The 17,210-nt window shown below is 46.6% G+C and overlaps 1 protein-coding gene across 2 annotated transcripts in view; it reads left to right on the top strand.

Annotated features, from left to right (window-relative positions):
• Positions 1–17,210, top strand: part of Fbn3 (fibrillin 3) — a 68,478-nt gene that overhangs the window by 11,440 nt on the left and 39,828 nt on the right. For both annotated transcript variants that reach the window (XM_040731507.1, XM_040731506.1), the window contains exons 10-15: positions 2,098–2,250; positions 2,522–2,704; positions 7,759–7,983; positions 9,890–10,015; positions 10,407–10,535; positions 15,629–15,751. In XM_040731507.1, coding sequence (XP_040587441.1) covers positions 2,098–2,250; positions 2,522–2,704; positions 7,759–7,983; positions 9,890–10,015; positions 10,407–10,535; positions 15,629–15,751 — 939 coding nt within the window. The remainder of the gene's footprint in view (positions 1–2,097; positions 2,251–2,521; positions 2,705–7,758; positions 7,984–9,889; positions 10,016–10,406; positions 10,536–15,628; positions 15,752–17,210) is intronic.

Below are 17,210 nucleotides of genomic sequence, written 5' to 3'. Positions count from 1 at the left end.
TGAGCCATCTCTCTAGCCTCCGTCCCAAGTTTTGATTTCTAGCTGAGCTGTTCCTAGACTATGAAATTTTATTCAACTACTTTTAAAAAGTCTCATTGTGTCTCAGTTCCCCCATCTATCAAACGGGATAGTAGCCATACCAATCTTGAACGGTTGTGATGAGGATAGCCGGTGATGGGGCTGGGGATTTGGCTCAGTTGACAGAGAGTTTATGTAGCTTGCACAAAGCCCTGGCTTCCACCCTCAGCTCTGTGTTCAGCAGTTGTAGTGGTTCACATCTGTCGTTCTAGCACTCGGGAGGTGGGCACAGGATGATCAGAAGTTCAAGGTTACCCTTGGCTACAGAATGAGTGTAAGGCCACTCTGGAGAGGTGGGGAAAGGGAGAGGGAGAGAAAGAGAGAGAATAATCATAGTGCGATGTAGTGAGATAAAGGCTGAAGTGACTTTAGATGACTAGAACACAGGACTTGCTCACGGAGGGAGTTTAAATCATTGACAACTGTAGTTAACGTTAAAATTCTTGCAATCTCTTCCCTATTGGAGAGACAGCTGCTTGTCAGATCCCATGTGGTTAGAAAATCTGGTTCCCCACGTTCAACCAGTTTAACATCTGGGTGACCTTGAACCAGAGGTGAACCTCTTCCTGTCTGAACAGATCTCTTCTGAGTAGCTGTGATATTACCAAGTGAAGATCTCTCTCTCTCTCTCTCTCTCTCTCTCTCACACACACACACACACACACACACACACACACACACACACACACACATACACCTACCTAACTACCTGGGAGGCCCCTAGGTGCACAGGGTAAAATTGGGATGACTTTGAAGCATAGTATGGGACAGGGGCAGCTACCAACAGCCTTCTCTGCTGGTGGGAGGAGTTTCTCAACCAAAGGACACCAGCTACTATTTTCAGGAATTTAACCCAAAAATAAGCCTGAGAACTATGGTCCCTGTGTAAAGTCATGGGACCAAGGGTCTGGAGAGAAGCAGAGGAAGGGTCTGTGGTTCTCATGCCAAGGTAACTACGGGATCCTAGAACATCCACCTACCCCTTTGAAATGCTTCTCCATGCTTCCCTGTGGTGGTCAATGTCAGCAAGCAAGGACTTATGAACATGTTCACCACATCCCTGCTTGAATTCACAACAGGTACCCTCTTCTAAGAAGTGAGCGGTCTTCCTCATGGTGCTTGAATACTCAAGTAGGGAGAGTTTACTGCTGAAGACAGTTTGAGATATTGAGGCTGTGGTCGAGATGAATTCATCTTCTGTAATGATTTAGAAAACTTTAAAACAGGAGGCATTGAGCAGAGTTTACCCACATGTCAAAGTGTGTATGTGTGCATGTGTGTGTATGTACTAGAGGAGCTGTAGGTGTTGCTCTTCAGGCACTGTGCTTCTCATTTTTTAATGTTTTTTTCCTGGGGTTCCATAGTGTAATGGTTGTCACATCTTCTTTACATGCAGAGGGTCCTGAGTTTGAGTCCCAGTGGAACTGTGATTTATATTTTATTTATATTCTGTTATTTATGTGTACGTATCTGTGTGAGGGTGTGTCATCTATGTGCAGGGGCCTGCAGAGCCCAGAAGAGGGCATCGGGTCCCCTAAAGCTGAAATTACAAGTGGTTGTTAGCCACCCAGCATGACAGCTGGGAACAGAACTCAGGTTCTGTGGAGGAGAAGCAAGCCTCTTAACCACTGAGAGCACCCCTTACTTTGACTGCCCTTTTTCGAAGCAGGGTCTCTAGCCTGGAACTCACCAAGTTAGCTACGCTGAGTGGCCAGTGAGCCCTAGGGATCTGGCTCTCTCCACCTCCTCAGTACTGGGATTGGAACTGCATGCTGTCACACCCAGATTGTTTGCTTTTTATGTGGTTCTGAGAAGCGAACTCAGATCCTGTGCTCTCCGTCTCTCCAGCTCAATGCCAGATTTTTCTTTGAAGCAACACTCTTCTGAGACACTGTTGGTGCTTGGAGCACCCTTGCTTATAGACGATAAAACAAAGCTGGGACAGCAGGGTACCACTGGGAGTTGAGCCCATCTGTGCCCAGCCTATGTTAACCACCCCCACCCTGTATCCCATTGTAGATCACCAAGTGGGCACCTGCTTCTCCGTGCTTATCAGGGGTCAGTGTGCTGTAGACCTCCCTGGCCACTACACTCACAGACAGTGCTGCTGTGACAAGGGCAGGTGCTGGGCAGCTGGTTCATCGCCAAAGCTGTGTCCTCCACGGGGTTCTGGTGAGTGGTAGTTTGAGCTTATGTGTAAAGAGATCAAGGGTGGGATCAGTGGCCTGGCTTCAAAGTCTGTTCTATTATTTCTTTTTGTTGTTGTTATCGTCATAGTTACTATTTTGTTTTATTGCGTGATGGGAGGACCATACATGCGCATTGCATGTGGAAACTAGACAACAACTATGTGAAGCTGATTCTCTCCCTCTGCCTTCATCCAGGTCTTCATGGTTGCAAGGCAAGCACTTTTGGTCACTGGCCTTCAAACTATTCTTTGCAGGTGAATTCCTGAGACTGTGTACCCAAGGGTTCCCACTGCTGCCTGTCTCTGCAGACCCCTTCCCTGGACTCTCAGAAATTGGAACCCACAACCTGGGACCTGCCCTGGGGCCAGCGCAACACAACTCCTATGATTCCAATAGGCGTGGAGTCCCAACACTGAGCTCTGGCAACTCAAACAGAGGTGAGCCCTAGTGGCATAAGGGGTTTCAAAACCTAGGGCTGGGCTTGAGTCTGAGGAAGCAACCTGAAGAAGGCAAGAAGGCTTCTCTCTCATGGAGTTTGGGCTTTGGATAAGGAGTCCTAGGGTAGAAACTATAGTTGGCCTTCCATATCTACTGTTGAAACTAACCTTAGAAAGTCTTTGAGAAGAAAACATCTGCATTAAATGTACACCAATTCTTTTGTTGTTTTATAAGCAACATACAGGAACTATTTATATGAGTTGGCTCTTCCAGAGATCCCAACTGGCCTACAAATGCCTGTAACTCCAGCTCCAGAGGATCCAATGCCCTCTTCTGGCTTCTGGGGGAACTGTACACATATGTGCATACACACATGGGCATAAAAAGTAAATTCTGCACATATGTGAACACACCCAACCACACACACACTCACACATAAACTCTCTGTGTGTGTCTGTCTCTCTCTCTGTCTCTCTCTTTCTGAAGGACACATACACAAAGAGAATGTTAGCATAGCATTACAATGTATCAGGAACTATAGGTTATCTGTTACTACTTGAAGTCCACATGAGGGGCCTGGGGAATGTGACTCCAGTAGAGTGCTTTCCTAATATTCATGAAGTCACAAGTTCCTTCTCCTGCACAATGCATTGCGTGAAACAGTCTTGGGGTGCATATTTGTAGCCTGAGTACTAAGATTTGGAGTTCAAAGTCATCCTCGGCTGCATAGTTAGTACAAAGTCAGCCTCAGCTTTGTGAGATGCTTTCTCAAAACAAAAAATAAATAAGAACCATAGAGAGGGCTCAGTTGGTGGAGTGTTTGCTGTGCAATGATGAGGTCCTGAGTTCAATCCCCAGAACCCACATTTAAAAATCCAGATGTAGGTCCAGTGACAGACCCTTTCTCAAAAAACTAAGATGGGAGACTGGAGAGATGGCTTGGTAGGTGAAGAATTTGATGTACAAGAGTGAAGGCTTGAGTCCAGATTTCCAGAACCTATATAAGCTGAACACAGTAGCATATATCTGTAATCCCAGAGAGTGTTCCTGCCATAATATGGGAAAGATAGGAAAATCTCCCTGGGAAGCTCAGGACAATCAGCCTGGCATAAGCAAAGGCAATGAGACCCTGACTCTAACAAAGTGGAAGGGACAGACTGACATGACTTCCACATGTGTACCTCATCTTATTTTTTTTTATTTTTTTGGTTTTACGAGACAGGGTTTCTCAGTATTATTTTGGAGGCTGTCGGTCCAGCCTAGCCTCGAACTCACAGAGATCCGCCTGCCTCTGCCTCCCAAGTGCTGGGATTAAAGGCGTGTGCCACCACCGCCCAGCCCTCATCTTATTTTTTGAGGCAAGGTCTCTCACTGGACCTTGGGCTCACCAATAGCACACACACACACACACACACACACACACACACACACACAATGTGCTTGTGAGGGACATTTTAGACTCAAACCCTAGTAAGGGGTCTTACTCTTACGAAGGCTCTGCACCCAAGCTTGGGGGTCTAGGCCCAAGATTGGCATCTGAATAGGCAAGCTAGGACAAGAAGATTGTGTTCAAGCCAGACATGTCAAAGGCTCTGTTGGTATCAGAACCCAGAGTCAAAGCTCGGATTCTGGCTAGATGAGTGGCTTCTAGTGCTCAGGTGTCCCTGTTGGCTCCATTGAAAACACAGCCACTCTGAACCAGACCATTGATATCAGTCATCACTTCACAAACTTGTGCCTTGTGGTCACTGCCAGCTCACCCCTCCTAGCCACCACTGAATGCAACTTGGGATATACCCATGATTCACATGGAGAATGTATCAGCAAGTTGTGACTGGGTGGGCACCACTCTGTTAGGCTCAGTGTCTTCTGTGCAAAGATGTGAACAAATATACCAGCAGTACTGTGGTAACTGTGCTAACACTCCGGGCTTCCACTACTGCCATTTCTATAAAGGTTTCCAGACCATGGTCACCAAGGAGGTACGTGTGGGTATAACCATCCATCCATTATCCATATACCCATCCATGTACCCAACCCTATATCTACCCACCCATCCACTCATCCATCCACACATCTGCTGATCCACACACCCATCCTTTTGTCCATCCATCCATCTATCCATCCATCTATTCATTCATCCATCCATCCATCCATCTGCTCATCTACCTACCCACATAGCAAATTTCTGCCACCAGTTGATCTACCCACTTACCAGTCTACTCATCCATCCATCCCCCTATCATCACCCTCCATCCACCCACCTAGCCAATCATTTATCCACTCACAGCTACATCTCTAGCCATTCACCCACCCATCCATATGACCACCTTTCTACCCATCTTCCATTCATCCACCCATTCACCCATCCCAAGAGTGGAGGATATGGGTAAAGGGAGCCTGGCCAGGGGAAGATGATGCCTCCTGGCTGCCTGTGATTTCCTCCCCACAGATATGAATGAGTGTATCATCCATGGTGACCTTTGCCATCTATAAACACAGAGGGCAGCTTTCAGTGTGTGTGCAATGCAGGTTTCAAGCTCAGCCCTCATGGGAGGAGTTGCATGGGTGAGTTGAGATTGTATGGGTGGGCAGGCCATTGATGTGGCCAGGGTTCTGCAGATCTTGAACAGGTAATCATAGCTGCTGTGAGCTGAAGGAGGTCAGCACTCTACATTGTTACCAGTTCTTACTCCTTTTCTGTCCCTTTCTCCCATAGTGTCTCCTGAGACTTGTAGGAAGTGATATAGACAGCCCATATATGGCCAGGTACTCAACAGTCATTTATTCTTAGCATACTGCTTATGCTTGTTTCTTTGTTTTCTTTCTCTGGTCTGTGTGTTTGTATGTGTATGTACATGTTTATGCTTGAGGATGCACATATATGTGCAGGTATGTGTGCATGTTTGTTGGAAAGGATGGTTCCTAGGGAACCATCCACCTCGTTTTTTTATTTACCTATTTATTGTTATTTAAATTAAATAACTTATTGTTATTTTGTGCAGGAGGAGGGGAGCACATGCATGCATATGGATATCACAGTGCATCCTTGTAGAGTCTGTTCTCTCTTTCCATCTCTATATGTGTTCTAGGGTTTCAAGCTTGGATCATCAGTTAGCAAACCCCTTCACCCACTGATCCATCCCACCACACCCCTGGCCTTTAAAGCTCAATGCCAGAAGTATTCCACGGCTCCATGATTAGTGTCAATGGTCCCTGGTAGCCAACCTTCTCAGGCATGTCCAACGTCACCACCTGAGGGCTGTATGTGTCCCATAACAGCTACTAATGTATCCCAAAGCATCTGTAGGTGATGTCACGTTGCAGTGTCAAACAGATAGATAGCCTTTTGTCTAGATTCTGATGGGACATTTTACTTTCACAATTCCCGTGTGTGGTTAGGTGAGCTCCCTGGCTCTTCTGGCCACTTCTTGACCAAAACAATTTGTCAGCTAGTAAGAAAACATATTTTTCCAGTACATCTTTGCCTTAGCTCCTTCAACCTACTCATAGCTTCTTCATAGGCTCTTTTCCTAGTCAGTGGGCTGATGGATTCTGATGACTCTTCTTGAGTTTGTTTGTTTATTTGTTTGCTTCTGAAAATGCACAGTAGGTTGGGGAAATGGCTCCATGTGTAAAGTGCCTGCCACTCAAGCATGGAAACCTGGATAAAAAGAACAAGGTATAGTGTTTGCAGGACAGGTGGGTCTGGGGTTTCACTGGCCAACCAGTGAAGACTTGCTGAGTCTTCAACTCTGGATTCTATGAGAGACCCTGTGTCAAAATAAAAAATAATGTGGAAAGTGATCTAGTAAGATATTCTACATTGACCCCTAACCACATATGCACTAACACATGCATGCACACATGAACTTGTACACATACATATAATACACACACACACACTCCTCCCATACACAAGCAGACTGTTAGACAAGCAGACTGTTAGGACAGTTTTGGGTTTGTATCAAAAGTTGGTCTGGGGAGATAGTTCAGTGAAACACACATGAAAATAGTGGCTGCCAGTAATCCCCACACAGGGGAGGCAGACATGGGGGAACTCTGGAACAAACTAGCTAACTACTGTAGCCTGTGAACAGAGTGGGGAATGGTGAGAAAGACACGCCAATATCAAGCATGTATGCATGCTACCACACAGGCAAATACAAAAGCTGAAAGAAGCCCTCTGCGTTATATAACCCATGTTACATAATGCAGCACAGCACAGTCTCACCGCCATCAGCATCCTTCAGCGAGAGCCAAAGCTCTGCTGCACTGACAACGCGATCAACTCTGGGTTCCCACGAGACTCCCTCTCAGGGCTGTACAGGCTCTGTGGGAAAACATACAATCATGCCTTGCCTGCCAAAGGGACTATATCTTGAGAAATGGAATCACTTGGTATTTTTGCTATGGTGTCGACATTTTTGATCTTGCCTCACACACATGTGTGACACGTGTCAATCACTTTATGTTGTCGCTTAGTGCGGTGGAAATCAAGTTCAGGAATTGGAGAGTGGCTTAGCTTTAGATTTACCAAGGACAATACTGGTTCCTCAGTGGTAGATTCTAAGCAAGTTCTCATGTTCCAGCTCCTGACTGGCAGATTCTAGACAGGCACTCTATTGCTGGTCCGCCACAAACCCTCACTGGAAGATTCTAAGGAGATGCTCTACTGCCAAGCCAAACTCCCAGCCATGTTCTAGTGTATTCTATTCTAGTATATTCTAGAGTATCACAGTATATTCTAGTCAGAGTCTACCACTGAGCCACACACCCAAGACTTTCCCTGGGGAAGGGGAGTTCTAGGCAGAGCTGAGCTGCAGCCTCAGCCCGCCTCTAGGCATTACTTTGAAATGTAAATAGATGGAGTTACTTAGAATAATACTTAGTGCATGGTAAGCACTCAGGCAGTGTGGTGACATCAAACTTTAGCATGAGGAAGCCACGTCTTTTCGCTCTTTAAATCTATCCCAGACAAGTGATACCGACTGAGAAGCCTGCCCGGGTGTGACAAGGATAGGACCCAGTGATTACCCATTTGTCTGTGCAGATGTGAGCCTGGGGCTGTGTTTCCTGCACCGGGATGAGGATGCCTGTGGAATCCCCCTGCCTGGCAAGTACAGGGTGGATGTCTGTTGCTGCTGCATTGGAACCTCGTGGGGAGCCGAGTGCAAGGTTTGCCCGGAGCCTGGCTCCTCAGAATTCTCCAGCCTGTGTCCCCAAGGGCTGGGCTTTGCCAGGCACGACTTCCTGTCTGCACAGCCCTTCTATAAAGGTTAGTCTGGGGAGGGGCACACCAAAGGAGATGGTCCTGGAAGGAAAAGGAGGGTGGTAAAGGGAACAGCATGGGCAAAGGCCTAAAGGTAGGAAGCATTATTTGCAGAAAGGAAGATTAGTATCCAAGGCATGATGATATATGAGGACCAGAAATTCAAGGTCAGCTTGGGTTGGGCTACATGAGACCCTTTTGGGACAAATCAAAAAACATGATAATGGAGTTGATGAAATATTTGCCTTGCAAGTGTGAGGACCTGAGTTCAATCCCCAGCACCCATGTAAATTTCTGGGTATGGGGTAAACAGATGTAATCTAGAGCTGAGCAGACAAACACAGGCAGATCCCTAGGGCTCACTGGCCAGCCAGCCTAGGTCAGTCCCAGGATAGTGAGAAAACGTGTCTGAAAAATTAAAGATGATTTTTCCTCCTCAAAGTTCCTAAGGAGCAACTGTTAAGGCTATTTCTGGCCTTCTCATGCACACACACACACACACACACACACACACACGTGGTGGTGCATGCCTGTCGTCAAGCCAGTACTGGGGAAGTGGAAGCAGGAGTTCAAGGTCACCCTTGGATGCATAGTGACTTTGGTACTGTGTGAAAAAAGAAAAGGCGGGATAGCAGGATGGCTCAGTGGGTAGAGGCTTTCCTCTGAGCCCGACAATATGAGTTCAGTCCTCAGGATGCACAGAGTGGAAGGAGAGAACCAAGTCTCAAATGAATAAAGCTGTTCCAGCCAACGGAGAGGCAGAATTTAGCTAGGTGAGAATTCCAAACAAAGAGACAGGGGGAAAAAGGAAAAATACCTTGTAGCCACTGGGGAAGCAGGACATTCAGGCATTCTCCAGTAAGACAAGGCCACAGGGAGATGCACAGATTAGTAAAAGTGGGTTAATAATTAAGAGACAGCTAGCCGGTAAGAAGCCTAAGCCACTGGCTAAACAATTGTAACTGATACTAAGTCTCGAGTCGTCATTTCAGTAAGTGGCTGTGGGGCCCAGTGGGAGAGAAAACTGCTCCAGTGGGACCGAGATAGATGGAAAAAATCTCCTTCTGCAGACCTCCACTGTATTTGTTTGTTTTACACTTTTTACCCTTTTGGCTTTTGGGGGAGCCCACTACCCAGCTCCCAAATAAATACACCCGGAGTATTATTCTTACTTATAAACACCTGGCCTCAGCTTGGCTTGTTTCTTGCCAGCTTTTCTTAAATTATTCCAACTGCTTTTTGCCTCTGGGCTTTTATCTTTCTCTTCTGTAAATCTCACTTTCACTATTACTCAGGGTCCTGCTGTACAGCTAGGTGACTGGTCCCTGGTGTTCTCCTCTCCTTCTTCTCTCTTGCTTCTTCCTTTCTCCCAGATTTCCCTACCTGTCCTTCATTAGACCATCAGATATTTTAGACAGGCAAAAAATCACAGCTTCACAGAGTTAAACAAATGCATCATAAACAAAAAGCAACACATCTTTGCATCCTTAAACAAATGTTCCAGAGTGTAAACAAATGTAACACACATTAAAATAGTATCCTACAACACTCCGTGGTGTGTGCACCCACACACATGCACAAAACACTTTTAAGAAAGATGTTAGCAGCCGGGCGGTGGTGGCGCACACCTTTAATCCCAGCACTCGGGAGGCAGAGGCAGGCGGATCTCTATGAGTTCGAGGCCGGGCTGGACCGTCAGCTTCCAAAACAATACAGAGAAACCCTATCTCGTAAAACCAAAAGAAAGAAAGAAAGAAAGAAAGAAAGAAAGAAAGAAAGAAAGAAAGAAAGAAAGAAAGAAAGAAAGAAGTTAGCAAGCTCAAGAGGTAAGAACCTAGGAGGGCTTAGTGTATGAATCCTAAACTAAAGACCTTCAGTGTGGTTTATCTGACCTTGTTTATCCATACTGCAGATGTGAATGAGTGCAAACTGTTCCCTGGCCTATGCACACATGGCACCTGCCACAATTCTGTGAGCAGCTTCCACTGCTCCTGTGACCAAGGCTTCACCCTGGATGCCCAGGAGAGGAACTGCACAGGTGGGTGCTGCTCTCCATCTGGTGAGCAAGGTCGTGCATACAGGAATTTGTGGGAGAGGTCTCTGAATGGGATGTGAAGACCAGGCTGTCTTTATTCTCCTCATACTTATCTATGAGTTGTGTGGCCTAAGACAGCTCATCACCCTGTCTGGGCTGCAGGGATCTCTGCTGTCTCAATGGAGGGCTGGCCAAGGGAATTTCTTGCCCTTTTTATTGTGTTCACCCGAGGCACGTCTCCTTCCGACTTGGCTCAGTTTCTTGAGGCTCCTGTGCAGCCCCTCACATCTACAGAGACCCAGCCTCGTTTGTCCTCTTACTTGAAGCCACTGGCCCTGTGACTTCTCATGCTTGCACACACAGACCTCTGGCCCATGCATCTCTGTCCCCACAGACATCGATGAATGTCACATCTCCCCTGACATCTGCGGCCAGGGTACCTGCATCAATACCCAAGGCAGCTTTGAGTGTGACTGCTTTCCTGGCTTCACTGGTGGCTCTCCACGGGTGAAGAACTGCATGGGTGAGTGACGGCAGGGTGAGGGCATGGCAGAGAGCCGTGGGAAGGGTGGGTGGCCAGAAGAGGGATGGTGAGCCTGCTGCTGGTAGATATGAGGAGAAGTTGTAGTGCGCTGTTGTGTTGCCATGGGATACTGTCATTATGAGAGCATATTGAGAACAGGTGCCTTGTGGGAAAAAGGAAAGGACTGCCCCCAGAGAATCCATTTACAAAGACTCTATCTTGGGCATGATGGCATAGACTTACAATCCCATCCCTCTGGAGGCTAGAGTAGAAGGATTGCCAATTCTAGGCCAACCTGAGCAACCTGGGGTTCTGGGCTGAATAAAAAGGAGAAAGGGAGCTGAGCGCCAGAATCCATCTTGCTCTGTCTTCCTGGTGGACGCGGTATAACCAGCTGCCTTATGCTTCTATGACGGTGACTGCCCTGCCATGATGGACTGTATCCAACTGTGAGCCTAAATAAATGCTTCCCCCCTCAGCCGCTTTTGTGAAATATTTTGTCACAGCAATGAGGACAGTAACAAATACAAATGAGAAGTGTGTCTGTGAACACATCCATGTGAATATCAATGAGGCTGTATCTGTGCAAAAGCAAGTGTGTTTGTCAATCTGTGTGTGTGTGTGTAAGAGCAAAGTTTTACATTTGAGTATGCATGCATATGGATGAGTCTATAAGAAGACGGAAGTGTATATTTGGGTTTGAATGTATCAGCAATGGGTAGGTCTATGGATTTGCATGTGAGTGGACGTGTGTGTGTGTGTGTGTGTATGTGTGTGTGTGTGTGTGTGTGTGTGTGTGGTGTGTGGTGTACCTATAAGAGGATATATGTGGGGGAGGTACAGATTCCAACATGAATGCATCTCCCTTGTACAAAATGTTGGAGACTCACCTTGCTGTGACCAAGACTGTGTCCCATGGTCTGAGGGAGTACAGTCCATTCTGGCAGGGAAACTATGCTACAGGAGCAACTGTCCACATTGTATCCACAGTCAGGAAACAGGGAGTAATTAGGAAGTGCAGCTGAGTTATAAAATCTCAAGATGGGTCCACAAAGATACACCTCCTCCAGTGAGGCCCACCTCCTAAGGTCCACAGCCTTCTTCCTAACTAGCACCACCTGCCTGGGACCATGTGTTCAATCACAAGAACATACGTAAGTGTGAGTATATGGATGTGTTTCTTTGCACATTTATGTAAACACACACAATATGAGTGTATCTGAGTGCATCTGGATGTGTGTACATATTTGCACAAGGATGAATGTGTGCATGTAAGGTGTGTTTGTATCATGCACCTATGCATGAGCATGTTTCTTCATGTGGATGCATGTGTCTATGAAAGTGCATGAGCTTGAGTTGTGCAGGATGAAAATGTATGTTTGTGAGTAGACAGGCAATCAAAGGGTGGGGTGCTGATGCAAGCAGTCAGAGGGAGCCCATTGGGACACGTGTGATGGCAGACAGGAGATGAGGGACAGTACAGGTGCTTCTTCACCAGAGACTGTCACTAGTCATATGTGTTCCCACCAGACATTGATGATGCACCATGAATGAGAGCCTCTGTCCCCGTGGCCAGTATATTAATATCATTGGCGCTTTCTGTTGCTCCTGCCACACTGGCTTCCTGAACACTCCTGATGGCCAGGACTGCATGGGTGAGACTAGGCCATCTCTAGGGTGCTCTCTATAGTGCCCTGCACAACACAGTCCCTCCCAGCCTTACTTCCATGCTCCTCTTAGCTCCTGCCCCTAATTCAGCCCAAGCTCACTGACCTGGTGAGCTCTTGTCTGCCCTTGCAGACATCGGTGAATAGCAAGTCCTGGACAGTGACTGTGAAGTGCAGTGCACGAACACGGAGGCCAGCTTCAGTGCAGCAGGATGCCCATTAGGATGGCAAGCACAGGATAGCGGGTGTGACCTACTCCTTCTGCTTGGGGTGTGAGCACCAGAGAAGGCCTGGGCTACACAGCAACCTCACTAGAGCCCTGCATAGCACAAAGCCAGGCATAGTCAGCCAGACCCCAATTATCTAGGCCCTGCTAATCCAGATCAGGGTAGTTATAAGTCTTCCGTGAGTACCCTGCAGTGCAATTTTCACGGAACACAACTTGCATGTGTTTCCCAAAGTAATACATGGTCGAATATATGTAACAAGTGCTCTATTTCACAAAGATAGCATAATCAAGCAATGTTACACAAAAGGTACACAGGAGATCTCAAGTTGATCACAGTCTTGAGCACACAGCAGCCTTGGAACTGGAAACTCAGTTCTTCAGAGAGAAAAATCAAGTTTCCAGGAACTGAAATCTTAACTCATCTGAGGTCTTGGCCTTAGAGCCAAACTGAACCTTGCCAAGTCTACCACTGAGCAAGGACACAGAACTGGGTTCCATTTGTCCTTTCATCGGGCCTCTGAGAAAACATTGGATCAGCCTGACCCACCACACTACCCATTGGTGGTCCTAAAGGATGCATTTCACCTATTTTAGTAATTTGTTTCTGTTGCTGTGATAAAAATCCCAACAAAAAATCAGCTTAGGAGATAAAGGAGTATCTTTTAGCTTGCAATTTCAGGTTAGAATCCATCTTTCGGTGTGGGAGGTCAAGACAGGAACTTCAGACAGACATAGGGTGATCATATCACATCCACAGTCAAGAACAGAGAGAAGTGAATGCCTGATACTCACATGCTTGCTTACTCAGCTCCATTTCTCCACTCTTCATACATTTCGGGACCATCCCTGCCTAGGGAATGATGCCACCCACAGTGATCTGGCTCTCCCCACGTTAGTAAGCGTATTCAAGGCAATCTCCTACAGATATGCTCACAGACCAAACCAGTGTAGACCGCCTGTCATTGAGGCTGTCTCCCTAGGTGATTCTAGGTTGTGACAAGCTGACAATCGAATCTAACCATCACAGTTTTCTTTGCAGACACCCACTCAGCCTAGTAGGAGGTTCCCCTGTATGGCACCTCTGTCTCCAGGGGAACTGTGAAAACACAAAAGGATCCTTTGCCTGTCACTGCCAGCTGGGCTCTGTCATCAGAGAGGAAGTTACAGGTTGCTCTGTGAGTGAAAAAACTTTCAGGGGGAGCTAGAGAGATCAAAAGAGTTAGCTTGAAGATCATTAGCACTCTCTGCATGCCTTAGGACAGAAGACAACCAGAACTCATTCTTACAGCTTCCACTAATGAGATCTCTTAACAGTAAAGCCCCCCTGGGAGCCTCTTAAATAGCTCAATAAAGGGAACCCCAAAGGAGAGAGCAGCATACCCAAAGTAAGCAAGCCAGATGCTTTTTGCATGATTCAGGGATTAACATTTAAACATCTAACTAGCTAGAGAATTCACGTCTCAGATTAAACACAAATCAGCAGATACCTGATGACTGAGAGCCCCAGGATATATTCTTTATCCAAAATGACAGCTAGGAGTCTGGAATCTAGGCATGGGCAGGGTTAGTTCCTTCTTGATACAGAGAAAGAACCTGTCCTAGGCATCCCTCCAACTTCTGGCTGGTGTTGATCTGTGGTGGCATTTGATTCATAGGAACATTACACCCTCTTGTGCCTTTGTATTTGCCTGGTGTTCTTCTCTGTCTGTCTGTGCCCAAATTCCTCTCTTACAAAGGTCCATTAGATCAGGATGCAAACCAATCCATGATGACAATGTGACTTCATGACATCTACAAAGATCATTTTTAATCAAGGTCACACTCATAGATGGAAGAGGCCATAATTCTCTCTCTCTCTCTCTCTCTCTCTCTCTCTGTGTGTGTGTGTGTGTGTGTGTGTGTGTGTGATAGCATTCAATGTGTTTTTATGTGTTTTTGTAGGAGGCAGGTACATGTTCAAGTGGTACCTTGAGAGGACAGATGCTTATAGAGACCATAGGTCAATCTTGCGTCATTCCTCATATCCACCCTACTTTTTTGAGGTAGGGTCTCTCACTGAACTTGAGGCAGGACAATTAGGCCAGGATGGCTGGCCAGAGAGTGTATAGAAATTCTATCTGCGCTTCTCCAGAGATAGGATTACAAGCATAGACCACCATGCTTGACTTTTTTATATGGGTGCTAGAGATTAAACTAAGGCCCTTAAGTTTATATAGCAAACACTTAACCAACTGAACTGTCTCGCCAGCCACACAATCCTTCAAGCATTTTGTTTATGTGTGGTGTGTGTGTGTGTATGTATATATATATATATATTGAGTCACTAGGGATTAAACCCAGGACCTTTCCCATACCAGACACACACTCTACCACTTAGCTGCACATCCAGTCAGACTCCATGACTTCTTTGAAGTGATTAGGGTTGATATAAAATTTTCCTTTAAAATATACTTATAATCACATCTGTCACCCCTGTACGTAGGAGACTGAGGCAGAAAGATCTCAAGTTCCAGGCCAGCCTATTGTACATAGGGAGACCATGTCTCAAAACAACACAGTAAAGGACAGTCTGGCTCAGTGCTAGAGACTCTAGTTCCTAGAATGTGCAAATCCCTGAGTTCAATGACCAGGCTCTATGAAGACAGACAGGGATGGATGGATGGATGGATGGATGGATGGATGGTTGGTTGAAAGATGATAGATAAAAGATAGATAAGTAAATATGTAGATATCTTTACAATGGGTGAATAGCTGATAGATAGCTAATTTTAGAAAAATGAATTGGTGGATGGATGAAAAATAAAACACATTCATGCAAGTCAAAATGAGGAACTATATAGAAAAATGTTTATTTAGTAAACAGTGGCCCACGCGGGCAGCAGATGTCCACTGCAGAGTCGGTAAAAGTGCTTCAAGACTGATTCAAACTTGGACAGCCTGATATAGATAGGAATCCTGCTTTGCTGTTTATTGGATAATTGCTCTTAATGTCTACCATAAGTCTCTCATGCTGCCTGCCACTTGAAGTCGTTTCTGAGGGCCGCTAAGGGTCAGGTCTGGCGGGCTTGGGGCTTCTTTCTTAGACTGTAGAGGAAAGTGGAAGGTGTCTGGGGAGGACTCTCCCATCATCTTCCTGTTGCTGCTCCTCTGAGTCGTCCCTGCTGTGACTGCTTCCCACCACTGTCCCCTCCCCTCAGATGTGAACGAGTGTGAGTTTAGAAGACACAATTGTGACAGGCACGCCTCCTGTCACAACATCCCCGGGAGCTTCAGCTGTAGGTGCCACCCAGGCTGGGTTGGGGACGGCTTCAAATGCTACGGTGAGTACCTAGGGACAGGAGTGAGGGTGGAGGACTAGGAGATGGTTTGTGGGGGCCAGGTAGGGCCGGGACTGGAGAGTCAGCCTGCCCACAGCCCCAGTGCACCTACCAGGGATCCCGGCTCTGTCTGCTACAGACCTGGATGGATGTGACATCCAGCTTCATCACTGTGGCCCAAAAGCTGACTGCCTCAATACCCTGGGCTCTTACCACTGCGCCTGCCAACCAGGGTTTGTTGGAGATGGCTTATTCTGTGAAGCTGAGGTGGAGGGCAGGGCCTGGATGGGAAAACCACAGTGCCAGGGTTGTCCTCTCCTGCCCCATGGGTACTAGAGAGTCTATGTCCTTAGTCCATAGAGACACTACCTGCGTGCCCACCTAGCCTCTCTCTTAGTTATCATCTTCTTCTTGCTGATTTTTAATTATTGTTATTATTATTACGCTGCGTGTGTATGTGTGTACAAATTTGGGAGGATGAACTCACGTATAGGTACACATATGTGAGTATGTGTGGAGGCCAGATGTTAACTTCAAGTGTCCTTCCTCAGGAGTCATCCACCTTGGGTTGGCGATGGGTTGTTGTTTTTGTTTGGTAGGTTTGTTGGTTGGTTTGGTTTAGTTTTGAGTTGTTGTTTTCGTTTGGTAGGTTTGTTGGTTGGTTTGGTTTAGTTTTGAGTTGTTGTTTTCGTTTGGTAGGTTTGTTGGTTGGTTTGGTTTAGTTTTGAGTTGTTGTTTTCGTTTGGTAGGTTTGTTGGTTGGTTTGGTTTAGTTTTGAGTTGTTGTTTTCGTTTGGTAGGTTTGTTGGTTGGTTTGGTTTAGTTTTGAGTTGTTGCTTGGTTTGTGTTGTGTTTTGTTTTGCTTTGAAACAGTTTTTCTGGTTGAGACCCCCAGGACTTGCCAATTAAGCTATGCTGGTCGGCCAGGGGTCCCCAGGGATCCAGGGATCTCCATCTCCCCAGAATGGATTACACATTTGTGCCACCACGCATGGCTTTTTTCACCGGGGTACTGGGGGTCAAACTCTGATTTTTATGTTAGTGTGGCATGCACTTTACCAGCTGAGCTATCCCCCCAGCCTTTTGATCCCCAGTTCTCCCATTGCTCGTTTTCCCTTATGGTCTACACCCCCATAGTCAATCTAATCCTCTTCTTACTTCCTGGGCTGTGAACATGTCCTGTCCATGTGCCTCCACCTGGACTCTGGGTGTCAATGGCCACCTTTTCACTTCTAATCCCCATCTGGGGTATCTGCCTATTCTGAATTAGCATCTGAGTTCCCAGGGCTCTCACTTGGGATTCTGGATGAGAGTAAATGTTTAAATCCCTGGAACTTCCTGCTCATTCAGTGTGGTCCTAACCCAGCTGGTCCCCAGCCCCATGTCTCCATGGTCCCTCAGACAAGGATGAATGCATGGAGAATGTGGGCCTCTGCATGAATGGACAGTGCCTCAATGTACCT

Source organism: Mesocricetus auratus, unplaced genomic scaffold (assembly GCF_017639785.1).
Source record: "Mesocricetus auratus isolate SY011 unplaced genomic scaffold, BCM_Maur_2.0 Super-Scaffold_100025, whole genome shotgun sequence".
NCBI classification, from domain to species: Eukaryota; Metazoa; Chordata; class Mammalia; order Rodentia; family Cricetidae; genus Mesocricetus; species Mesocricetus auratus.
This window is presented reverse-complemented; position numbering and strand designations above follow the sequence as displayed.